Below are 27,684 nucleotides of genomic sequence, written 5' to 3' on the forward strand. Positions count from 1 at the left end.
GACAAAAACATGATAAAAAATCAAAAATGAGTTTTGTTGTGAAAAGAGGAAATGACAGTACATCAGTGGGCTGTCACAACATGCTAAAGAAATGGAAAGATCAAATGTGATAAACAATCTCACTACGGATATGTCAGTAGGTTTTTACACATTTAGTAGATTGTGACGAGATATAAACTAAAAAAATTCAAACTTGCTTATTCTGTGGGTAACAACTTCTTGGATATATAGGTAACCCCTGAAATCTTGTTTGAAAGGTCCCTTATTCTGAGATACTAGGTCTTTATACTCAGTGATATCCGGGGTATTATCCCGGGACTTCTGCTGTATGGAAATACTGACCTAGTCCCCGGATAATGCTCTCTGCAAATGCTTTGAAATATAAGCTCGCCCTCAGCAAGTTGATGAAACAATAAAATTGATAGTCACTGCTGTTGTAACAAAAGATCCTCTAAAGGGGACACACCAAAAGTCAGAGCCGTCATCTCTCTGCGTATACGGAAGTATCGACCTGAGCTGTCACGGCCCTCGCAATTAACCCCTTTTCAGATATCATCTGTGGTATACTCACCTGTAAGACTGAATATTGGGATCTGGATACGGGAGTATATTCAAGTAATGGGACACACGGATAAGTTTAAGTCATTAAAACACTAATATTGTATCTCGAAGCAGTTGAACCATGTGTGAAAATTTAAGTGGACAAATATACTGACAATCTAAGTGAATTGCTTATAGCGTAAAATGAATCAAGCTTAACGGTGTTGATGACATTTCTCAATAACTGATATGATTCTCTTGCACAAACTCGCAAAAAATATTGTTTGTAAATATTTCATTTTTATATTTCTACAATTTGTGTCATTATTTTCTTTGCATTTCTTTCTTTCAGAAAATCCAAAAATATTTTGAGTGTGTTTTAGTATAAATTTTGAAAAATACAAAAAGATTTTCGACAACTGGTATTGAAAAGCTGATTTTCAAAATTCCGAGTGCTAAACATGATGAGTAAAATTTGAGGGGGAGTGTGTTCTTTGAAATTAAATGTTTTCAAAATCTAATCCTTCAATTGGTTCATCAAGATCTTTGTTTGTTCTGAGGGAGAGTCAGTGTTGATGCATACCTCAATAGTTGAAATGATTGAATGTGTGAAATTTTTACTCTGAGGTAGAGGTTTTGCAGATAACCTGAGCTAGTCTGAGCCAGGTAAATCGATCCTGATGCCGGAAGAGAGCCAGATTACGATCTTGGAACGATTCTCTAAAAAGCCAGGTTTCTGATTTCTGTGGACTCTGAAGACAAAGTTAGAGCCAGGATAACGATAGTGGACAAAGTGTGAAAGCCAAACAACGATCCTGAAGAAGATGATGCTGAAGAACAAAAGGAATACCAGCACATTGTTAAGGGGAGTCTGTTGATGATGAAGATGGAGATATTGAAGCCAAGGGACTGATCAAGACTGAAGTTTGAGAAGACTCGACACGTGCGACTCGTCAACATCTGAGGGGGAGTTTGTTAGTGCACTACATCTGTCGACTTCGTCTTGTGTCGAGTCTTAGATTACATTGTATAGATCAGGGCACGTTTTACGAGAAAAGAGGAAGTTTTAGTGAGTTAGAATGCTGATTTCGCTCCTAGCAACACTTGGAAGTGATTTCGGCCGATATCACAATCAGGTGATTTCGCCCGAGATTTCAACTGTTGATTTCGCTCCAAATGACTCCATGTTATTACGAGCGAAATCAGAAGCCCTATATATAGGTCATGTTAGAGCGAAATCAGTAACCATTGCCTTGTATTCCATACCGAAGTGCTGCCGGTGTGAAGACTCAGTGTAATTGCTGTCAAATCAATACAATTAGTAGTTAAAGTGAAGAATCAACTGTATCTAAGTCTATTTCTTGTTTTCCGCACCTGAAATAGATCAGAACCTCTCTGAACGACTCATTTGGGTCATCCGAACCGATCCTAACAGAAAGCACTGCTAAAGCTTCATCAGCGGTTGAGCCCATCAGAGGATAACATCAACAACACTTTAGTAATCAGTGTTTAATTGTAACAGTGTTTTGTATTAAGCAGTGTTTAGGGTCAGTTAGTATTGTTAGATAGTACTATAAATAGACAGTGGACTATATTGTTCTATTAGATCACTTCTCACACACTTACATTTTGTACAAATAATCACTGTGTGATCTCAGGCTGAGGGGGAGTTGTAATTCATGCATACGTGAATCTTTTGTATATTCAAATCGTTCAACAAAAAGTATACATGATGAAAGCATTTCTTCCCTTGTTTGTGTTATAAAGTTTTTCTTCATTTCCGCTGCAATTATTCATCTGTTTATCATCTTCCATCAATCATCTTATAAAAAACACAAACAAGTAAAAATCAGATCCTAACAATTGGTATCAGAGCATAGGCCAGTCAAATTCGATTTAACAATTAATTTGCATAAAAGATCAGCTCAATTTCATTGATATTGTGTTGTTCGTATTTGTTGAAAAACAGAGTATAAGCTTAATCACGTTCAAAGTTGATTAATCAAAAACTTTGTAAAACAGCCAAAATGTCTTCACAATCACATGATCCTCACAACACCGGCACACTATACAAGCCACCTATGCTTGTCAGATCTGAATACAATATCTGGCAACGTAGGATGGGCCATGTATTAAAACATCAAAACACCGGTTGCTGGAAGTCTGTCATCTTTGGACCTCATATGTTCCAATGGTGCCAAGTGCAGAAGATCCCAAGGTCCAAGTACCTAAGAAGCCTGAAAATTACTCTGAGTAGGATTTTCAGAAAATTGAGTTAGATGCTAAAGCATTCAGTATAGTTGCTATAGCACTACCCAATGACATATATGTTGGTCTGTTACACTGTAACAGTGCTAAAGAGCTATGGGATGCACTCAAAGAGCAATTTGGTGGGAGAGAAGAGGTTATTGAAAACAACAAAGAGGTCTTAAACCGACAATATGAAACATTTTGTCATGTTAAGGGAGAGTCATTGACCCAGCAGTTTGAGAGGTTTAGTTGTCTGATTAGTGAGCTAAAACTAGTTAATGTTGAATATGCTAACTCTACTTTAAATAGTAGGTTTCTTAGATCATTACCAGACAAGTGGGACACTATAGCCTTTGTTACTAGAAATTATTTTGGGTTTAAAGAGATGAGTCTGACCCAACTCCATGGTAGGCTTCTCACATATGAGAGAAAGCTGAACCAGAAAAAGAAGTTTCAGGAATCTGGAAAAGTGGCTGATGATTACTCTTTTGGTAACACAACACTTTTGGGTCAGGAAGAGTCATCTGGTGGTAGTAAGGACCAGAGTTATGATCACTATATTGACATAACTGCAGGTGGAGCCTTCAACTCTGAGACTTACTCACCCAGTGATGCTTTCACAGCTAATGGGAAAAAACCAGATCTCTGATAACTTATCCTTTGAACTGAATGACCTTCAACATTTTGATCCCACAGATCTAGAAGAGATAGATATTTTGCATCAGCTTGCCTTGTTAAGTGTTAGAACAAGCAAGTTTTATAAAAGAACTGGTAGGAAGTTTCCAGGATTGCATGGGAATTTAAAGGTGGAGTTGGATAAGTCAAAAATCAAGTGCTATAAGTGTAATAGGCTTGGTCACTTTTCTAGGGAATGTAGGAGTCAAAATAGTGGACTAATCATCACTCACCCTAGTCCAAGGCCTCAAAACACTCAAAGCACTATGCACTATTCCCAATATACCCCTGCTCCTCATATGCAAAACACTGCCCATTTTGCACATCCTGCAAACACTATTCCTGTCCAGTATGTCCAAACCACTGTTCCACAGATTCAGCATGTTCAAGCCCATGCACCTCAGGTTCAAGTGCAAACTGCACCACAACAAGCTGCACAAACATCTGCTCCAGCAGAGGCCAGTCAACAAAGTTTCTTTACATAGGCTTTGTTGATTAGAGTAGCATGCCTGAGGACTTAACTGATGAAAATTTTGCTCTAATTGCTAATCCTGATGTTTCACATGATGATCTTTGTTTCATGGCATTAGAGACAATACAAGAAGGGCAAGAATCTGAGGAAGTGGAGTCTAGATCTGAAGTGGCGGAAGAAATTGTTGAAACAGTGGTTACAACAGATATTGTTGGTGAACAGATGTTAGAAGAGAAAGATGTTGAACCTCTGATGGAACCTCTTGCTAATCCATGGGATGCTAGTGTATGTGATGGTGAATGTGACTGTGCCATAATGGCTGCTGCCAAGGTATCACCTCAGGTCTTGAAAGATCTATGTTCAGATAAATGCATTATTGCTTTTGCTAACCTAAAAGAGGTGAATGAAAACTTTAGGAACAAGATCTTAAACGATGAAGTACAATTTGAAAAGACTTTTAAAGAGTGAAAAACAAATTGTTTGAAAACGAAAATGAGATCAGCAGTTTAAAACATGAAAACAGCATAACCAAAGACCAACTCCAAACTATGGTAGAAAAATACCAGAGTTGCAAAAAGGAGCTTGAATCCAACCAAATCACTTGTGAAAAAATGGGTGGAGTCTTGTAAAGGTTATGAGCTGATGTTGGAAAAGCAGATCAAGAGCAATGTGAAGTTTGGCATTGGATTTAGAAAACATGACCAAACTTCTGAAAACACTACTGAAATTGAATCTGGCTTGGTTGAAGTAATTCCAACAAACTTGGCTAGTCAAGAGATCAAAGTCACTGATAAGAAGGGAAATAAAATTGTTTTATAAAGACCAGTGGGGTCATCAACCTTTGAAGAGATAGAAAAATATCAATTCAAACCCACCTAGTCTGATGAATGTGACATACTTGAAAACTTTAAGCCAATGGATTTTTCCACAATTGAGGGTGTCAAAGCACCCAAGGCTAAAGTCATTCCTCTAAAAGACATCCCAACAGAGGTTAAAAACTCTGTTGAAAACAGGAAGAAAAGAGAAAATGTTAAAAACCTGTTTTGTGACTTTTGTGAAAAGAAGAATCATGCTACAAAAGACTGTTTTCTTCTAAAAGCTTATGATATAAACAAAACAAGTGTCACTGAGCCTGCACCTAAGTGCATAATTTGTGGAAAAACCAATCATATTACTCAAGAGTGTGTGTATCTCAAAACTTTTAAGGTTAAAAGAAAAGAGTATGCATCTAAAACACTAGAGAGTCCACAAAAACCTACCCCCAAAAACAAACAGACCTTTGTGCCTGTTCAAACATCTGTTACAACATAATTGAACAAAACCTCTATTCCAAGAGAGGTACAAGTAATAGATGCACCACCAGCAAACCAATTCACAAGAGGATATGGTCAACCATCTTACCAAAAGGTCCCTCATGCTTACGAAGCCTACAAAAGGCCTGCTAAGCCAAAAATGAATAGGCATCCTTTTGGTTATCAACATCTGACTGGAGATGGTCTACAATAGTGGTTACAGAAAAATGCTCAAAATCTGTTCAAACCCCTGACTTGACCACTGTTCATGCTCCTAGACTTGAGGCTGACCTATCTGTGACACCATCCAAAGCCATCTTGGCTTTGGAGACCCACCTGAACTAACTTTTTACTTGATGTGCAGGGAGCTTCTGCATGCTTAGATAGTTTATGGTATGTAGACAGTGAAGGCTCCAGGCACATGACAAGATGTAGAGACCTACTCAAAGATTTCAAAAAACATGGAGGGGGTGATATATCCTTTGGTAACAATTCAAAAGGGAAGGTGTTGGGGTCAGGGACAGTGCAGACTGGGAAACTCAAGTTTGAAAATGTCAATCTTAAATTTAACCTCCTTAGTGTTTCACAAATGAGTGACAAGGGCTATGGGTCATTTTTCACTAAGGATAATTGTAAGATTGTTGGGCCAGAAATGGTTAAAAAGATTGAAGAAATCATAGCTAGGGGTAAAACACAGCTTGTTGCTCAAAGGAGTGGCAATGTGTATGTGGTTGATATGTTGAAAGATAACCCAATGGCTGATGCTTGTCTGTTCTCAGCTGCCTCTAACAAAGAGACATAATTATGACACATGAGACTTGGGCACACATATCTGAAAACTATCACCACACTCTCAAAACAAGGCCTTATAAGAGGTCTTCCACAAAAGCTTTTTACTTGTTCTGAGCATTGTGCTTCCTGTCTGAAAGGTAAACAACATAAAAGCTCTTACAAGTCCATTGAAGAGTACAAAACAACCAAGTGCTTATAAATGTTGCACATGGATTTGTTTGGCCCAGTAAAATCATGATTTTGAAAAAGAAAAGATACCGTTTGGGCATTGTTGATGATTTTTCTAGGTTACATGGACTTACTTTTTACACTCTAAAGATGAGACTGCAGGTATTTTGCAAGACTTTGTTAAACAGGTTGAAAAGCAATTTGACTTGCCAGTAAAAATCTTTAGAAGTGATAATAGAACAGAGTTTAAAAACAAAGAGTTGGATGAGTTCTGTGTGGCTAAAGGGATTGTAAGGCAGTACAGCATCCCAAGAACACCAGAACAGATTGGGGTGATTGAAAGGAAAAACAGAACTTTGATTGAAGCTGCCAGAGCAATGCTTGCAGACTCAGGTTTACCCTTAACTTTTTGGGCAGAGGCTATAAACATTGCTTGTTATGTGCAGAAAAAAGTTTTAATCAACCCCAGGCATCAAAAGACTGCCTATGAAACTTTGTTCAAGATCAAACCACTGATCTCCTATTTCAAAATCTTTGGCTGCCGTGTTTTATCCTAAACTTAAAAGGTTTAATTTCAAAATTTGCAGGCAAAGTGGATTGTGGTTATCATCTGGGATACTCAACCACTGCCAAGGCCTATAAAGTGTTTAACACAAGGACTAGGTGTGTGGAAGAGACTTTGAATGTAAAGTTCAATGAACTTTCATCATTGAAAATCCTAGCAAACACTGCTAAACTGTTTGACCTTGATAAATTTACATTTGAAGATGTGTCTGTCAAGACTAACCCTGTAGGTACACCACAATATTTCTCACAAGATAATGGATGTGATATTGTGATTCCACAATACAAAGTGACTACTACCATCAGAGAAGCAGATGTTACAAAAAAAAAAACAGTTGTCAAAACTTTGCCACTGCTAAATCAACTGTTGTTGATCAAACCTCTACCATTTCATCATCTCAAACCTCTGTTGGTAAAAATCCATCAACAGTGGATAAAAATCAACATTGTGCCACACCCATTCCTCCCATTCCTCCACTTCCATTCCAAACAGATGTTGGTTCTTCAAAATTGCCAACAGATGTTAGCTCAGATGATTCATATCTGCAGCCTTCACCTCTCAATGCCATTGTTCCATACAAGTTATTGGCAACATCAATGAAGGGGTTCTCATAAGAAGTCAATCCCTAAACATTTGTCTTTTTGCAGGCTTTCTATCTCTCATCCAACCAGTCAAGTACCAAGAGGCACTGAAAGACAATAGTTAGGTAGAAGCTATGCAAGAGGAGCTCTAACAGTTTAAAAGACAACAAGTATGGTAACTTATACCACTGCTTGAGGATGTAAGTCCAATTGGCACAAAGTGGGTCTTCAAGAACAAAACTGATGAAAGGGGCATTGTTGTCAAAAACAAAGTCAGGCTTGTGGTTCAAGGCTATAGACAAGAAGAGCTATGATGAAACATTTGCTCCTGTAGCAAGACTTGAAGCCATCAGACTATTCTTAGCCTTTGCTGTCAACCACAACATCAAGGTGTATCAAATGGATATAAAGTGTGCTTTCCTATATGAAAAAATACAGGAAGAGGTATATGTTTGCCAACCTCCTGGTTTTACAGATCCTTTTTATCCTGATCATGTCTACAAGCTTAATAAAGCTCTCTATGACTTGAAACAAGCACCAAGGGCCTGGTATGAAACTCTTTCCACTTTCTTATTTCCATAGGCTTTACAAGAGGTAAAATTGATAAAACATTGTTTTTAAAATGGAAAGGAAAAGATTTGATGATTGTCCAAATTTATGTTGATGACATCATTTTGGAAGCACATGAACCTTCATGTGTTAAGAGATTAGGAGACTCATGACAACAGAGTTTGAAATGAGTGCCATGGGTGAACTCAATGCTTTCCTGGTCTCCAAGTTAAGCAATTGCAAAATGGAACTTTCATTCATCAAAGCAAATATGTAAAAGAACTTTTAAACAAATTTGACGTGAATGATTGCAAACCATGTAGTACACCCATGGCAACCACAAATCTTGTCACTGCTGATGAAAAAGATGACTTGGTTGATCAAACACTGTATAGAAGCATGATTGGGTCTTTATTGTACCTAACTGCCTCAAAGCTAGACATCATGTTTGCAACATGTGTCTGTGCCAGATCCCAGTCAGAACCTAGGAAGTCTAATCTCATTGCTGTGAAAAGAATATTCAGATACATAAAAGGTGCTCCCACACTTGGTATCCGGTATCCTGCTATTGGGAATATCAAGCTTTCAGGTTTCTCAGACAGTGACTTTGCTGGATGCAACACCACAAGGAAGTCTACATCAGGAGGGTGTCAATTCCTAGGCATTTGCTTAGTGTCTTGGCAAAGAAAAAAACAAGCAGTTGTTTCCACATCCACTGCTGAAGCTGAATATATTGCTGCTGCAAGCTATACAACCCAACTGTTGTGGCTTCAAAACCAGTTACTGGATTTTGGTATAACTATTCTAAAGACTCCTCTCATGTTGGATAGTCAAGCAGCTGAAAATATCATCAAAAATCCAGTATCCCATTCAACCACCAAGCACGTTGACATCAGACATCACTTTGTGAGGGATTGCTATGAAAAAGGTTTGATTTCTCTGCATCATGTTCCAACTCAGGATCAGCTGGCAGATGTGCTAACAAAAGCATTAGACACATCTACCTTTGAAAGCTTGATCTCAAGATTTGGCATGCTTAACTTGGATTAGAAGGCAAAAACTTCTTTTCCTTGAATAAAAAGCATTAAAATATTTTCATAAAATCAAAAATTCATCCTTAAAATAGTTTAAAATGAAAAATTTTCATAAATCCTTAAAAGTCTGTCCATGTCCACTGATTGTTTTAAACCTCTGATTGGTTGAAAATTCACCCACTGCTGAAAGACAACCTCTGTTTCATTTCCTTTATTGACCACTGTTGACCAAACAACTGTTGGTATCAACCTCTAATGTCTTTCCACTAATAGACTAAAATCAGTCATTGTTTTTATATTCACTGTTCCCAACCACTGTTGTTGCCCAACAGTGGTTTCCAAACAACTGTCATCCACCTTCCATCAGAGTTTGTCACGTGGGTAGATGTTAACCGTACGATCCTTGAAACCGCTGCAACGTCAGCATTCATTTTTCCCTTTTATAAAACCCTGTTTTATCCCCAAACAGAGCTACTCGCCGTATCGAATTCAAAAATTCTCCAAAGAGGTTACCATCTTCTTCTTCAACCTTTCACAATCTCTAAAACTCTGATCATGGCTCTGATAATCAAACACCCTCATAACTACCTCCCTACTTTTGAGAAAACTAACAAAAACACCAACTTCCACTCAATAATTGACATCCTGTCATCATCCAAATATAAAACACTTCTTACTACCGATACACCAATTTACCAAGATACTCTCCGAGATTTTTGGGCAAATGCTAACATTGAAGAACAAGGCAATGAGCCATTTGGTATAACTTCGAAAGTCGGAGGTGAATTGGTTGCAATAACCCCGACTACCATTTCCACTACATTTGGGATAAACGACGTGCCAGGTAAGACATCTTTCCCGAAAAATGAGTTTCAAACAGAGTTGATTGAAAGGGGTTATGATGGACAGTTGAATAAGGCTACTATGTTTAAGCCAAATTTTCCACCACCAATGAAATTCCTGTTCCATACCCTCTTAACATGTCTCTCTAATAAAACCACTACTTTTAATGAAATACCTCTGAAAATTCAGTACTTGGGGTATGCAATTTTAACAAACACTGATTTTAACTACTCCCAAGCACTGTTTTCTGACTTGGTTACAAATTTGAAAAACATTAAAAATGGGAAAACTGCTGCTTTTCTCATGTTTCCAAGACTATTACGCTACTACCTGCAAAAACATATTTCTTAAAAGGCTTTTGTGTAAGGTACAACTTTTAAAATGAATAGTCTAACATCAGAAACTCTTACTCGCCTTATGGCCAAAGAGTCAAATGTTTCCAAAACAAAAGCAAAGAGGAATGAGCAAATTTTAGATGAGTCCACATCTGCTCCTCAAACCTTTGTTGCTGAGCCCACTGCTCTTGGTGATCACAACACTACAACCACTGCTGCGAAACCCCCACCAACAAAATCCAAAAAGACCAAAACAAAATCCAAAAAGCCCACCAAACCCAATAAAACGGGTCCTCTGGAAGATGAGATCCCAGAGGTTAACCAGGTGACCACACCAATGTCACTAGAAACCACTGCTGCTACTTCCTCACAGCATGTGGAAAGATCTCCACCTAAAGACTTAACTCCTCATGTTTCCTCACAAAAGGAACATGTTGTAAGCATAGGGACACCACAAAATGATGCATATGTTTCACTTGAAACTATGTTTAAAAGCCCTTCTCCCGGGGCAATGTCTCTTTCCACCCCACTCCCTTCATCTCCAATTCCACCTACCATCATACCATTGTTTGAAGCTATTGACATTCAGACACAAAACAGTCTCTCTCACCAACACATTAATGAGAGTATGCCTCAACAAATGACTGTGTCTGACCCTGTCCAATCAGCTATCCCCCAAACAGTTGAGGAGGCTACACCACTTGAGTTTTACGAAACTCTTGTTAGTAGTTCAAGTGGAGCATCTACTACAAACGTTGAATCCACTAATTTACATTTGGACAGTAGTTTCATCTCTAAGACTCCCTTGAAGGCAACCACTATTGTGCCTACTACGGTAACCACTGATCCAGTGGGAAGTCCCCAGAACCAAGAAAAAAAGGCATTTGCTTCTGATGATTTAGAGTCTACTCCTATCACCAAGGCAAATACAACCACCTCTGGTGGGAATTCAGGTGATCCTATTAAGTTAGGTGATGAATTAAGATACAGAGAATTGACGAATAGAATGTCTACCATTGAAAACACTGTTGGAGAAATGAAAGACCTTATGAAACAAGTGTTGGAGGCATCTAAAAGTCAGCCTAGTCACCAGCAAATCACCCAAGAGTTATGGAATTCAGTGCAACCAGTACTTGCAGCTCAAAGGGAATTAGCTGAACTCCAACAAAACTCACACATGGAACTGATCAGAATTATGGTGGAGGCTAGGTACAAGGATACTCAGGCAAACATAAGGGGTATCAAAGAATCACTTGCTAAACTTACTGGCTCCCCCCCCCCTGTACCAATCTTTGAAAAAGATGATGCCAAAAGGGGGAGAAAGACTTAATGAGAAAGCTGGATGTTGATCCTAAAGCAAAACCAAAAGGTCAACAAAACCAAAAGCCAGGGTCTACCAAAGATACTTCTGCAAAATCTTCTGAAAAATCAGATGTTGGAAAGAAAAAGGGAATTGATGAGACCCTCAATGTCCAGATTGATGAGGAGATTTTAGCAAAGCAGAAAAGAAAAGACACAGTAGATAGCAAGGCCTATAACTGGAAGAAAGAACAGGAGGAAAAAATGAAAAAAGAAAACATTGATACTTCTCAAAGAAGAAAGTCTTTTAGAAATAATAGACCACCAATAGCCACATTTCCCAAAACATCTACTACTCCTAAAAAGCCCGCATCTTCTGCTGCAACCAAACCCAAACCTTCACCTCAAAAACCACCACAAAAGAAGCATAAAATAGCTTCACCACCACCATCTTCCACAAAACCAACAGATGTTTATGCAACAAAAGCATCAACATATATTAGGCCAACAGTTGTTGAGACACCAGTGGTTTCAACAGCTGTTAGCCAAACCACTGCTTCCATTCATTTTGACACACCAACACAATTACCACCAACACCCCAAAAATTACCTTCACAATCGTCTTTCTCACCTAAACCACCTTCTCCATCAAAAACTCCTCCACATCCCAAATTTGCCTATGCATACAAAAGGAAATTTGTTGTGTTAGATGATGATAAGGAGATTCTATCACCAATCCCCTTATCATCTGCTCCCGCTCAAATCATTCCACCCTCATCATCTTCACTTACAAGTCCACTTCATCATCCACCCATTGGTTACATGCCATCTGCCATCCCATTGGCAACTTAATATCCTCTGGAACTGCTTGCAGTTCAAACTGAAATGGAATCATTTTATAAGATAGAGGATCCATCTAAAAGAACCTTCTCATCTCTATTAGGCTTCAGAACACCTCAAAATCTGGATGAATACTTAAAGTTGAAAGCTAAGCAAGCAGAGGTTATAGCCAAAGAAGAGAGTAAAGGGTTAGGGGACAGGAGATACCAAGGTCTGCTACAACATGGGCTTAGCAAAGTCAGAAAACTTGAAGACTTTGCTAAAGACCTCAATAAATCCATGTCTGAGCTGCCACTGGACACTGAGCATCAAGAGGAAGTAAGAGTTGATTATTTAGGCCACATAATGAAGCACAAGCCCTACAAAGCAACTAAGGCTCAATTCAAAGTCTGGTCTATAGAGGCTCCCAGAGAAGAAATTGACAGAATTACAATGATGAACAATGATCTTCTGATCAAGAAAACTGCACCAAATTGGAAGAAATCCAAGCAAATTGATCAAGATGATGCATTAAGGTTCAAAAGAATGAGAGCAGAGCTTGTTGCTGCTGATTATGGGTCTGCAAGATCAATAGCCAGATGGTCAAAACAAAATGTTGAAAAGACCTATAGAAAACTGGAAGAGCTTAGAAAGAAAGATCCATCTATTCCTCAGAAGCCAGTTTATCCTGAAACCACTGCTGACAGACCCCAACAGACCCAAGCCTCCAAAAAGCTTACCTTATCATATGCTTTACCCATAAATGCCTTGAATCATCTAAAAAGGCAAAAGCAGACAGATAAGGAGGATGAGCAGAGGTTTGAAGAATACAGAAAAGAGGGGATCAGATGTCAGCTTAGATTTCAAATGTTAGATGCTACTGACCTACTCACTACTCAACTAGCTGAAACAATCAAACAGTTGGCCATTAGATCTCAGTCCCCAAACTCATCACAAATAACTCTTATCCCTAGAAAGCCATCTGATCCAAAAATACTAAAGTGGAAGTCAGCCTCAGACACCTACGTATTGACTTTGCTAGATCAGATGGTAAAGTTGAAAAGATATCAAGGAAGGATGCATATGTTCTGAATGCAGATGAACTTCAGGATCTAATGAACCTTCAACTGATTAGGGATGAAGAAGACACAAATTCCTTGGATTTTGAACTTTGTAGGATCGTTTTCTGACCCAAACGAGTCGTTCAGAAGAGTTTTTGCTCAATATGAAAGGCGGAAACAGACGTATCAAGGTAATTCAGCTTGCAATTCACTTTAAACTGTCTTTTGATTGATATAATAACATTTTACAACGAGTAGACACTTCGGCAGCAGTTCGGTACTGAAACCGGAAAGTTACAAATGACAAGGCACAACACATATATATAGGGCTGGCTATTTCGTATGAAATAGCTCATACGAAATCAACTTCACACAAAATCACCATTTGATTTCGTGCGAAATGACAATTTGTCATTTCGTGAGAAACACCCCTACAACACATATTTGACATTTTTCTCGTACAACGTGCCCTGATCTATCTAATCTAAAACAAGACTCGATATAAGACGAAGTCGACAGACATATGCACCAACAGACTCCCCCTTGGATGTTGACGAAGTCTTTAGTGTTGAGTCTTCAATCTTCAGTCTTTATCAGTCTTCTCGAACTCTTTCGAAGTATCTGACACTATAAACATCCTCAATCTCTGTCTTCTTTTCATTTCTAGGATCTCGACCTAGCTCTTACCTCCCTCTAATTCCCTTGATCAGATCTCTTGATTCCTTAAGTTCATCAGCATCATCACTTTCGTGAATACAACTCTAGAATCAGAACCTGGCTCTTTTCATCTACAGACTCCCCCTATCAATAAGCTGGAATCAGGATCGTGACCTGGCACACACTCTGCTTAGGAATCGAAGCCTGGCTCTTTCTAATCACAAACTCCTCATGATCGAAACTTAGCTCTTACTCATACCTGCATAACCTCTACCTCACAATAAATTTCAAAAATTTATGATTTGACAAATTTATATACCATTTGCAGATATTAATCAACCAAGAAATGATTTTACAATTTTGATCTCTGATGAACCACTTGTAAAAATAACACTTTTTCTTTCAAATCTTTTTCTTATTTCAAACAGACTCTCCCAAACCTTTTGTTCATCATGTTTAGCACTTGGAGTTTTGAAAATCAGCTTTTCAACATCAGTTGTCGAAAGAAAGATGAAATAAAATCTTTTTGGATTTTTCAAAATTTTATGCTAAAACACACTGAAAAATCTTTTTGAATTTTTGTTTTTAATAAAAAGCATTAAAGAAATATATACAGAAACTATTTTTGTGAGTTTGTGTAAGAGTATCATATCAGTTTTTGAGACAAATCACCAACACCGTTAAGCTTCAAACATTTTAAGTTCTAAACAATTCACCTAGATTGTCAGTATACTGATCCATTTAAATTTTCACACAAAGTTCAACTGTTTCGAGATACGAATTTAGTGTTTTAAGCACTTAAACTTATTCACGTGTCCCACCTCAGAATATACTCCCGTATCCAGACTCCTATATTCAGTCTTACAGGTGAATGTACACTAATGATATCTGTAAACGGGTAAATGCGAGACCATGAGAGCTCAGGTTAGAACTTCCGTTCAGACAAAGAGATGATGGCTCGTCTTTAGGTGTGTCCCGTTTGGGGATCTTTTCTTCAACAGCACATGATTAGCATTTTTCAATGTTTCATCATTTTTTGTACTGAGGGCTGGCTTTAAAGATTGAAGCTTATGCAAAGTATTATACAAGGACTAGGCTATTGCTTCCGCAAAATCAGAAGTCCTGGTATAATACCCCAGATATCACCACACACACAAAGACCTAGTATGTCAGAAATAGAAAATCTTTCAAACATGATTTCGGGGGTTACCAATATATCCGAGAGATGTTCCCCACGAGATAAGCAAGTATGATTTTAAGTTTATATCTCGAAAACAATCTAATGAATGTATAAAAAGCTACGGACATATCCACAGTGAGATTGTTTATCACATTTGACTTTCCAATTCTTTAGCGTGCTGTGATAGTCCACTGATGTACTATCATTTCCTCTTTTTCTCAACAAAACTCATTTTCATTTTATCTTGCTTTTGGATTTTTCAAATTTTCTAATGTTTTTTGATTTTCTAAAATTCTTACTCCCCCTAAAATTCAAAACCATGTAAAAAAAATTGACAAACTAATTTGAATTACTTCAATTCGCCATCCTTTTGGCATAAACAATCAGAACTCCCCCTGACAACAAACTATTTTCCCATTATAATTTCAAAACACTTAAGTTTGTCTTAATCAGAATGGTTTTTCCGGAAAATTAGTTTTGTTGATTTTCTCAACTCATTTGTAGGATAGGGGTTAATTCATCACATTGTTTTTCTCGACCAATTGAAAGAAAGTTAAATCAAGTACAATCTAATGTCCTTGATTAACCACTTGAAAGAAACAAACCTCCTGTCAATCACTTGTAGGTTTGCTAACCACTACACCACTTGTAATGATAAAATATGACAATTTCTAGAAAATACCACTTGTAAATTGAAATTTCACAGATGTGAATTTCTCAAGAAAAATGTCGATTCCTGCTCCACAATTACCAACCTGGGAGCTCCAGCAAGTCAGGTTTTTCAGTTAAAGAGATTCTCCCTAGACTGACAGCCCTTGGGAGATTCCGAATTATCAACACTCGGTTTCTTTCCTTTCATCTTCTTCCCATAAAATTCCTTTACCCCTTTTTCCTTCCCATTAATCATTTTTCCAAAAATATATTTTACTTTGGAGTTAAAGGCTTTTTCAACATCAAATTCTTTCTTTTCAGATAAGAATTGATTTGAAATCTCAATTTTTCCAACTTTTTGTTTAAAATTTTCAGCCCTCAATGGTGGAAAATTTGCATCATCCATTGGCGGTACTGATTTTTCACCTTTTGATTCAACTTGTGGCTCCTCTGACTTTGTGGAATCAGATTCATCACCAGAAGATAGCTCCTCTGATTTTGACGAATCAGAATCATTGCTAGAACTATCATCAGATCTCTTAACAACCCATTTTTGGTTGTCAAGATTTGCTTTTCTCTTGTAAAAACGTTTTGAACATTCACCAACCTCAAATTTTGAATCTTTGAAAACTATAAAAGGTTTGGTTGGTGGTTCATTTCCAACCATCTTTTCTTTCATTTTATGAGACACTCCCTGTTTTGATTGAATTGCCTCGGGACAATTCTTGGCAATATGACCAGCTGTTTTACATTGAAAACATGTTCTCGTCTCTTTCTTTTGAACAACTTCATTCTTCATTCCTTCTTGCTTCTTCGCAAGGAAATCTTTGTTAAATTGTTTCCAGAATGAACTTTTCTCCTCTTCTTCTGAGCTTGCTCCTGAAACAAATAGGTTTTTGGTTTATAAGTTTTTTCATTTTTATAAATTTCAGGTAGTATAAAACCTAACCCCTTCTTTTTGAAATTACCGTTATGGTTTGGTCTCTTTCGACAACCTGAACCAGAACTGTAACCCTTTTTCTTGTTTTCTCTTTGTTGTACTCTTGAGGTGTATTTTTTAGGTTTTTCAGAAAGATTTACATCTTTTATTTCAGAAATATTGATTTCTGTTAGTTTGAAAACCTTTTTGATCATTTCAGTTTTGACACCTCTTATTGGAAATTCTTCATCAGAATATAATTTGTCAGAATCATTCAAAGTATATGCAACTTTGAATTTTTCATCATTCAAATTAGATTATGATAACAAGAATTCTTTATTGTAAACCCGTTTGTCCTTTTTAACTGTTGGACTTGAAGTATTGAACTCAGACTTTGACTCTGACTTAGACTCCTCCGTATCATCTTTATCTAACACATGATCCACCACTTTCTTCATCAATTGAGATTGTTGATCAGTGTCAGACAATGTATAAGTAACATCAATGTTTTCTGGCAAATTATCTGATGGATCAGATTCCCACACTAAGTTAGTTGCCTTTTCGACTCTTTCTGAATTTGGATTTCTTGGAGAATATAAATTTTCAAGCGGGGGCGGACACTTGTTGTAACTTATACTTTGTTTCTTACCAGAATCTTTCAATTCAGTTTCTTCTTTTGCTTTAGAATTCTTTTCTTCAGATGTAACTTCTTCAAATGCCTTCATGCCTTCAACTGTTGGATAAATCTTGTCAATAACATAAGAAGTACATGAGTAACTTTTTAACAACCTATTTACCCTTTCAGTTTCAATCCTTTGGGTTTCCAGTTTCTGTACCAGAACAGCACACTTCTCAATATAATTGTTGACGACTTTCTGCTTTGTCATGAAAGCTCCTTGAAGTGTCTTCATGGCTTTTGCTTGTTCACTGCTTGATTGATTGTACTGATTCATTGCTTTACTTAGAACATCATAGGATTCTTTCAATCTGTTCATGTTATGAATCAAAGTACTGTTTTGCTTCTTCACGGCTTCACAGTTTTCACATTTCACAGGAATCTTTTGTGCATCAGCTTCTGCTTCAACTTTGAAAGCTGGAACTTCTTTTACCTTTTTCTTTATCACAGGAGTTTCTTCATCATCACTGCTGACTGGTTTTTTAACTTTCTTCTTTTTCTTTCGAATATTTCCATCATCACTGTCACTCTCCTCTAGCATTCTTAAGTGCTCTTCCATTCTTTTTGCATAATAATCATCATCATTATCACTATCTTCAGCAACTCGAGCAACAAAAGCTTTGGCTTTTAAAATCTCTTTATCCGGACAATAAGTATCCCAGCTAAAATTTTCCCAGCTAAAGCCTTCTGGTAATCTTTCATCATCTTGATCTATCAGAAATGCTTTACTATCAGCTGAAATATATTTATCCCAATTGGATCCTTTTGTCATCATCTTGATTCACCATACAAGTTCTCTTTGAAGATTCCTTGATCGCCTTTTTAGCATGTGCAGTTTGTGGTTCTTGTTGTTGTTGAGCAACTTGATGATAAATTTCTTTCCGATAATAATCATTGTTGTTGAACGGATTCTGAGCTCCACTTACTTCGCGATTTGTGCACTCTCTCTTGAAGTGTCCGTTTTCCCTGCAACGAAAACAAGTAACTTTAGATTTATCAAATCCTAAAGTAGAAACATTAGCATCACGAAAATCATCTCTTCCCGTAATTTGTTTGAATTTCTCAGCTCTTCTTAGCACACTTGCCAAACACCACTTTATATCCATCAACTCCATCTCCTAAGCATCAATTTGATCGTAATCCTCTTTTGTCAGCATTGGATTCCCGATCCTTCCTGCAACTAAACTCCCATATGACTCTAATACAGTCACCAACAAAGACATATGACTTTTTGCAACTTCTTCTGAGTAATTCTGATCATTCTCTAGATTTAGTGCAATGTTGCATTGTAAAACTTTGCCTTTCTTTGTTGTTGAAACATTTGGATCAAATGATGGATAAGAAGAAAATCCCGTTTTGCTGCTAGAGCCTTGAGAAGATCCTCCAGAAGAACTTTTAGCATTAAATGCAGTCTCAACCTTTGGTGACATGTTGGTTTTATCACTGATACTTCCCTTGTAATAAAGACCAATATCTTGTTCACTATCAAAATCTTTCATTCTTGATATCTTCCTTTGTTCCATCTCTTGAGCTTCAAGTTTTTCTATGAACTTACTTAGTGTTAAATTCCCAAAATCCTTCTTATTTCTCAACATCATAAGGTATGTGCCCCAAGTTTCATGTGGCAACGCATCAGCCAATTTTTCAATCAATTCTTCATTATCCTTTATGATACTTACCCTCTTCATGTTGACTAACAAATTGCAGTATCTTTCAATGATCTGCTTGGTGCTCTCGGTCCTCAAACCATGAAATATATCAAACTCTTTTTTCAAAAGTGATTTTTTGTTCTTAATCATCTCTTTACTTCCAACAAACTTTGATTTTAATGCTTTCCAGATAGAGTATGCAGTTCCATTGTGTTGCAATAAAACCAAGATATCTTCCTTAACAGCTTGATGTAATAAACTGGTCATCATCTTTTCATCTTTGTATTTCTTTTTCTCTTCAGCACTAAGATCTTTAATTGCAATAACCTCCTCATCATCATTCATCGGTCTAACATATTTTGTTTCCACACATTCCCAAGCATCCAAGTAATTTGCTTGTACCCAATTTTCAAATCGTTCTTCCCATCCTTTATACTCCTCAATATTCATGAGCTTTGGCGGTTTTTGCATGGTGCCCGTTTCATTTTCTAACATTGTGTGTTGTGCAATGGTAATCTAGTAGCAAAGGCGTTGTAAAATTCCTCTTCCATGTTTCGGTTTCAAAATTTCACAAACGAGTCGTTCAGAAGAGTTTTTGCTCAATACGAAAGGTGAAAACAGACGTATCAAGGTAATTCAGCTTGCAATTCACTTTAAACTGTCTTTTGATTGATATAACAACGTTTTACAGCGAGTAGACACTTCGGCAGCAGTTCGGTACTGAAACCGGAAAGTTACAAATGACAAGGCACAACACATATATATAGGGCTGGCTATTTCGTATGAAATAGCTTATACGAAATCACCATTTGATTTCGTGCGAAATGACATCATTTCGTGCGAAACACCCCTACAACACATATTTGACATTTTTCTCGTACAACGTGCCCTGATCTATCTAATCTAAAACAAGACTCGATACAAGACGAAGTCGCAAACTTCAATTCAAAGGACAAATCAGGGAAATGTTGATGAGGAAATAAAGATAAAAAAATAATGAAGGGTTTTGGCATCATTTGTTCTAGGGGGAGATTGTTGGCTCATGTGAAACTTCCTTGAGAACAGATGATACAAAGCCAAAACTGCTCTGCAACAACTGATCCTTAATAAACAGTGCTTTGAATTCTACTCCCTCCAGTGGCAAAGATATCTAACAACTGATGGCTCTAAGGTCTGTTAAATGCAAAGCTCTGATGAAGTGTAAAGACTGTTGAAGACTAAACCAATGAAGAAGTTAAAGATCTGCTGGAAGTCAAAGGACTGATCAACCTTTGTGGAAAGCACTGCTAAAGCTTCATCAACGATTGAGCCCATCAGAGGATAGCATCAACAACACTTTAGTAATCAGTGTTTAATTGTAACAGTGTTTTGTATTAAGCAGTGTTTAGAGTCAGTTAGTATTGTTAGATGTCACTGTCTAGGTGACGTCAGCTGTAACACCTCGTGTTTTCGAATGTCAAAGTCAAAGTCAAGTCCAAGTCAACTTGGACTTTCTTTGACAATAATTAGTCGATTTTATGTTTTATTTGTATTATGTGGAGTAAGTGTTGTAATCAAGAAAGAATCGAAGAAATCGAATGTTTGATCGACGCGAACCGACTTACGACTGTGATCAGTAGGAAGTAACAATGCGATAAAGTTAATCAATATCAAGCTAATCAAATCATCAATCGAACTCGAATCTCGAACTATGCGAATTTGGTGATATATTACTTGTGTGTGTGCCTTACGTGTTACCTGTGCGTGCTTATTTTATGTTTTGTGTGGTATTCGATCGAATCAATCGAAACTTGAATCGAAACCCGAATCTCAAATCGAATGCAATCAAAATCGAATTATAACGAATGGTAATGTAAGGATAGGGTGAAATATAGATGATTGTATGTTAGATATAGTAGTTGGGACTGAAAGTAATTTGAATAGGAAACTCTATCGTATTCGTATCATCTTCAATCGAAATCGAAATATCAAAAATCGTCGCACCGAATACTCGAACCAGGCTGTGGATCGATCAGGCTGTCAGCCGATCGAATAGCCCAGCCGATCGGACAGACTGTCCGATCGAGCAGGTTGTCCGATCGGGATGCCAGCCGATCGGCCAGCCCTTTCCTCTTTTGGAGCCTATAAATAGGGCTGTCATTGTCATTCTTTCCACTTTTGGAAACTCTCTGACCGACCAGCTCATGCTCCTCACCTTTTCTCAGATTTCTTCCGATTCTGGTAAGTTTTCATCCTAAATCTTGTACTTTCTTGATCAAAACATGCTCCTACACCTTTCTATCTTTCAAAACTTGATTTCTAACCGTGAAATCACCAAAATCTAAGCATTCTTGGGTGATGTCATCATGGTGTTCTTCAAGAACATCATGTTTTGGCTTCAATCCACCATGAATAGCTCGGATCTAACCGATTTCCACACAAACAAGCTAAAATCTATCAAAGATCTAAACATTTACATGATGTGAAGGATTGAAAGAAGGAATCCCAACTTTCTTTCAACTCTTTTACACTCAATGCCTTCAAACCGGTAGAAACGGAGCTCGAGCCAACTCACCAAAACATTCTAGGGGATGAGTGGTTCAAGATTCGGATTCTATCCACGAGGTTCGCCGACTTCGGGTTAAACGTTAAACCACCGTTACGAACCGTTCACTGGCCGGATTTGGGTGATTCCTGTCCGAGCCGGGGAAACAAGTAAGAACGAAGGTTCCATGGCTCAGCTCGTTGTCAAACTACCTCAACATAACATCAAATAATCAGAACAGCTAAGTGTTAGACGAACAGGTCGACCAGGTCAGGATGCTGGCCGAACGGTTAGGCTGTTCGAACGAACAGCCCAACCGATCGGACATGCCAGCCGATCGACCAGGCTAGCCGATCGACCAGGCCAGCCGATCGGCTAGCATATGGCCCCACACTTTGACAACTTCATGAAGTATAGTATTGAACGAGATGATGTTCGATCGAACAGCCGTATGTCAACATTACTCCTCGGATCATGAGATACTATGCTTCAACACTTAGTCGATTTTCAATTTGTTGGACGTATAGGAATGCCACCCGATCGAGCATGCTGTTCGATCAAGTATGTTGTTCGATTGAGTGACATCCTGCTGAGGACTACTACTGAAGTTCCTCACCGATCGGTTAAGCCGGCCGATCGAACAGACCGTTCGATCGATCGACCTGAAAGGTAAGAACACTTCAGTGTTCTCAAATACTACAACGAAAACTTCAAAAGTTCAAACCACCATACACAAACACATCCTACAAAGGAAGAAACAATCCACTCGAACAGTCAAGCCGATCGAGCCTACCGGCCGATCGAACAGACTGTCCGAACGGACTGTCTAGTCGAACGAACGACCCGTTCGATCGAACCTACTGTTCGATCGACCAGGCTGTTTGACCCACTTACACTTGTTTCCATTTTGCGTGTATTCATCGTTATGCTATCAAACTGTTCAGGCTAACCCTACTCCCAAGCGCTCCCTTCAATCCATCAATCAATCGCTGTGAGTATACTCGATCCCTTTTTGCTTTTAGCACTTTTGGGTGTTACATACGTTACTTATCAAAATCACTATCGAACACACTACTCAATTATTTGAACGCTAACCGATTCGCATGTATTACGTGACTAAATGAATGCTTGTTGATTGTGTTTACACGTGGAATGCTGTCTACCTGCCTTAACGACTTAGTACTATAGTTTGGACTCAGCACCCGTTTACACGGGGGCTGTTAAGGACAATTACTTGCATGGATTACGGTGGTAATCATGTATTGCGAACCGTCTCAGACGGTCAACCCGCAGTCATTGGTATCGATAGGTCCATGTCGATAATTAACATGCTTCGTTTTCCTCTGTGTACGTGCTGGTTATGCGTAAACTATTCGAACTCTATATGCTATTATCAAACTTGTATGCTCACCTTTACATTATATGTATTGACTTTATTTTAACGTATGTGACAGGTGTTTAAGATGTTTGCTTGCTAGGAAAGCGAGGCTAGAATAAAGCTCTAGAGGCCCCCAACAAATAGTTGTCTGTCAGGAAAGAGCAACTAGAGCATAGTTGTCTGTAGATCTTGTCAGGCTGGGTCTTTAGGAGCATTTGGACAATATTTATTTGTCTTATTTAAATCTGAGTTGTCGGAACAGAATATTTGACTAGTTGTTATCTGTAATAATTTGTTTGTTATTTGGGACACGGTATAGGACGTGTTATTTAAACTGAATAGTAATGATAATTGTTATGGAAACCTCTGGACAATCTGTTTCGCTCAGTGCCATGCCCCGATGATTCCGCCATCGGTTGGGGTGTGACATCAGCCAAGATGCCACAGTGGTTAGGATAGTACTATAAATAGACAGTGCTTGTACTATTCTATTAGATCACTTCTCACACACTTACATTTTGTACGAACAATCACTGTGTGATCTCAGGCTGAGGGGGAGTTGTAATTCATGCATATGTGAATCTTTTGTGTATTCAAATCATTCAACAAAAAGTATACATGATGAAAGCATTTCTTCCCTTGTTTGTGTTATAAAGTTTTTCATCATTTCCACTGCAATTGTTCATCTGTTTATCATCTTCCATTAATCATCTTATAAAATAACACAAACAAGTAAACTCAGATCCTAAAACTTACTTCCCCCGATTTGATGCTATCTGCCTCAAGGGAAGTCCTACTAAGCTTGAATCAGGTCCTCATAGGATCTATACACTGAACGAGGCAAGAACTTTACCCAAACACCCTTCTAACCCCCTTCCAGGCAGTTAACGCGCTTTATATAGACCGTAAAGACACGAATGAGTGAATCAACAAAACATGAAGAAACGATTAAGTAAAGTTCACCTTCAATATAAAAAAACTAGTTATTAAAGTCATTAATACATACCCAAATAAAAAGTTGCCAAAGATAGGTAATCAAAAGTAATACATAAAAGATTTATCTTCACCAAGTGATGTAAGAGATTTAGCTAAGCATGGCCTTTGTTTGACAAGAACTCTTACGATCGATCTTGGATCCCAAGACTACTACACACTCTAAAAGATGAAAGATGGATGATGATGGTGGGTGTTGGTGTTGTAGTGGTGGTGGATTGATGGTAAGTGTGAGAGAAGTGGTTTGCCAAGGGATGAGTTGGAATGAAACCAAGCACCCCTATTTATAGCTGAGAACAGACTCTTCACACGGCCCCATGCCCGCCTGGCACGGCCCCATGGCCTTCACTTTCTCTCCCTTCATTAACTACAGATGTCAGGTCTTGTACTAACACACCCCGTGGTGGCAGAGCACGGCCCCGTGGTGATTGTACTTGCTGTACTATCTCAGATTCTGTGAATCTTAGAGTTGACCACGGCCCATGTTGAGTTGGCACGGCCCCGTGTTAGCTTGTCTTTTGTTGTTGTCTTTTTCTACAGGGAATCTTGACTGGGCACGAACCCATGCCTGGTGGGCACGGCCCCATGCCTAAGCTTCTGTTTTTGTTTTTGTTATTGGTTTGGATGTGGATGGGGGTTCAACAAGTCGTTTCAATCCTTCTTCTTTGTATTTGTGTTGGTTTCTGCTGTTAATTTGTTCCTTTTATGCGTTTAAGCTCTTTTGATCCTGAAAATTAAAAGTAAACAAAAAAACATGCTTTTTCCAACATTAGTACTGAAAAGGCTTGATTTTACGCCTTGTTTGATGTAATTTATATGTTGCATTTTACGCACATCAAGCACAAATTTCTTTAGTAACTTCTTCAACTATCACATCTTCCACATTTTGTTCCAATTCACCCATGTCAACAATCTCAACTATTATAGCAAGGCTGTCGGTCTTGGGAATATAATTATTCTAGTTGAATCCTTAATCTTTTAGAGTTACGGCCAAGGCCTTATCTTTGGACTCGATGATCTTTCCTCAATCGGAATTGGTCTTGACATGTTCGGCGGATGTTGAGAGTTCTTGTGATAAATCGCCCTTTTGTAGTAATCTTCTCCAAAAGGATTACTACTGTTGTTGACTCCTCTGTTAGTGCATTCCCGTTTGAAGTGGCCTTTTTCTTTACATTTAAAGCATGTTACTTTACATTTATTGAACCCTAACTTCGAGCCTGGCCCTCCAAGACTATTCCTCCCTGTAATTTCCATGAATCGCTGCGCTCTACCAACCACACTCGCCATACACCATTTGATGTCGATCGGCTCCAACTTTTTAAGATCTATCTGATCATAATCTTCTTTGGTCATATTAGGATTCCCAATCCTTCCTTCTATCAGACTGTCATATAATTCTAGGACAGAAGCAAGAAATGTCGTGTGCTCTTTTGTGGTCGTTTCATTAAAACCATGTGTGTTTTGTAGATTAACAACAATGTTGCACTGGATAATGTGTGGATTTGAATTGTTCTGGCTTGAGTAGTTTTTTGAGCTTTGTGAGGATTGAAGACTTTGCATCGGAGTGTTCGGCTCAAAACTTGGGTAAGATGAAAAACCACCACTACTGCCTGAATTGCTAGATGAAGTTCCGGATGATGTTTCTGCGCTAAAAACTGTTTGGAACTTTAGGCTCTGAATATTCGATGAACCACTGCCCTTGTAATATAGATCAACATCTTGTTGAACATTCGAGCTTTCTATTTTTGCCATTTTTCGTAACTCTAGTTCATGCCCTTCTAACTTTTCATGAACTTTCCCAGAGTTAAGTCGTTATATTCTTTAAAATTGTTCTTTAGAATCATCAAATACGTTGACAATTCACCTTGTGGTAGAGCATCTGCCAACTTCTCCACCCATTTTTCATCTTCTTTTTCAATTTTCCACGATTCATCTCAGCAACAAGATGGCAATATCTTTAAACAAGTTGCTTTAACGAATCTCCTTTCAAGGCTGTAAATATGTCGAATTCTTTCTTTAGCAAAGCTTTCTTGCTTTTCTGCATGGAGATACTCCCTTGATACTTCACTTTCAAAGCAATCCAGATGGATCGTGCAGTTCCCTGATTTTGGAGTAGCGTGAATATATCTTCCTTGATAGCTTGTTGAATAAGATTCAAAATCTTTTTCTCTCTCACGAACTTTTGTTTCTCAGCTTGAGTGATCTGGGTTAGACTTATCTTTTGGCCATTCTCCTCGGTGGGAACGGTTTATTCTTCTTCTATCGAATACCAACAATCCAGATAGTTAGGTTGCACCCAGTTTTTCAAATATCTCATGCCAACTTTTGTAATCATCCATACTAATTTACTTTGGCGGCTTGGTCATGGTTTCCATTTCGTTATCCAAATTGAGATTCTGAACCATAGTCATTGGAGTCTTGGCAAACGCGTTGTAAAACTCGTTCTCCATTGTGAAAGTAGTTTCGTACTGATGTAACAAACTTTGGTGCAAAAGAGTAGTTCGTGCGGATGTACAAAAAACTGATTGAAAAAGATCCCTTTGGAGCGGATGTAGCAGGTTCGTACGAACTAACACAAAAATAAACAAACTTTGATTACATTCGTGCGAATGTAAACTTTTCAGACGGATGAGGTTACTTTCGTGCGGACGTAGTTCCTTCGTACAAGTGAAAAAATTCAGATTTTCTCAATTTTTTCCAATTTTAACATGATTCTGATTGAATTTTAAGCTGAAATTTTAGAGGCTTTGTTAAAAATGTGTTTTTTATAACCCTTGAAAAAATCAGTCCATTTTGACGGTTAAATGTGCGAGAAATGGAAAAAATGAGTAGAAAGAAGTCTTCAATGTCTAGATCTTATTGAATGTCTCAGATATTAGCTTCCAAGCTCTGATACCACTTGTGAGGACCGTTTTCCATAGACGTTTAGCTCAAGTAATATCTATAACCTAGTCATAATGTGCGGAATCCATTTTGATTAGGCGACATAACAAGATTAGTTAATTTTTCAATGATTTCATTAATTTGTCAACGGTTACAATCGTGAAATCAATTCGATAGAGCTTCGCCGTCAGTTCACCAAAATCTACCAAACACTAAGTCCTCACGACTATTTATACTACATCGAGACTCCTTCGTGCGGACTAAGTTACTTCCGTACGGATGTGCTCATCCGTGCGGATATGGCTACATCCGTACAGATGTACATTACATACACAAAACATGACATCTAACATTATATCCTATTACATACTCGACACGACTCAATGATGTTGGCAGCAGACATTGTGGATCAACAGAATGATTTGTCAAATGAACTTAGTATATTGACTACCTAGAAAAGGATGAGTTTGCTTAACACCTAATCCTCAACTCACTAACAAGAACTTTTGAGCAATTCATTTCAGAGTACTATAAAAGGGAAGAGAGTATGTCAAGGTTAGACCTACATGCATCTTTAATCCAATATGTGAGAAATCACTTGTTCCATGTCTTGGTTGATTGCCAATAAAAGGGAATCAATATACGAAGGCCATAATTGCATGGGCATGTTATGACGAACGAAGAAGTGTTGTGAGAGCAACATTTCATGTATCTATTTGATATAAATATTTAATTTTCTTATGAGTATGCCATAACCGATATTTATTGAAATGTGTAGGAATTAAGAAGTTGGGATGAAATGGTCTATTTGTAGCTGAAGAAAGATTTGTTGTGTAGGGTAAATGTATCTTATCATCAAATTAGGTTGTATTTTGACATGAACAAATACTCTTTTTAAT

General features: G+C 37.9%; 1 protein-coding gene across 1 annotated transcript; it reads left to right on the forward strand.

The window, feature by feature from the left end:
- The first annotated feature begins 11,425 nt into the window (after positions 1 to 11,425).
- On the forward strand, positions 11,426 to 12,247 carry LOC110902261 (proteoglycan 4-like). The gene has a single exon (XM_022148991.1). It carries the CDS (start codon positions 11,426 to 11,428, stop codon positions 12,245 to 12,247), a length of 822 nt encoding a protein of 273 aa, XP_022004683.1.
- Positions 12,248 to 27,684: the final 15,437 nt, after the last annotated feature.

This window comes from Helianthus annuus, chromosome 16 (genome assembly GCF_002127325.2).
Source record: "Helianthus annuus cultivar XRQ/B chromosome 16, HanXRQr2.0-SUNRISE, whole genome shotgun sequence".
Classification (NCBI taxonomy): Eukaryota; Viridiplantae; Streptophyta; class Magnoliopsida; order Asterales; family Asteraceae; genus Helianthus; species Helianthus annuus.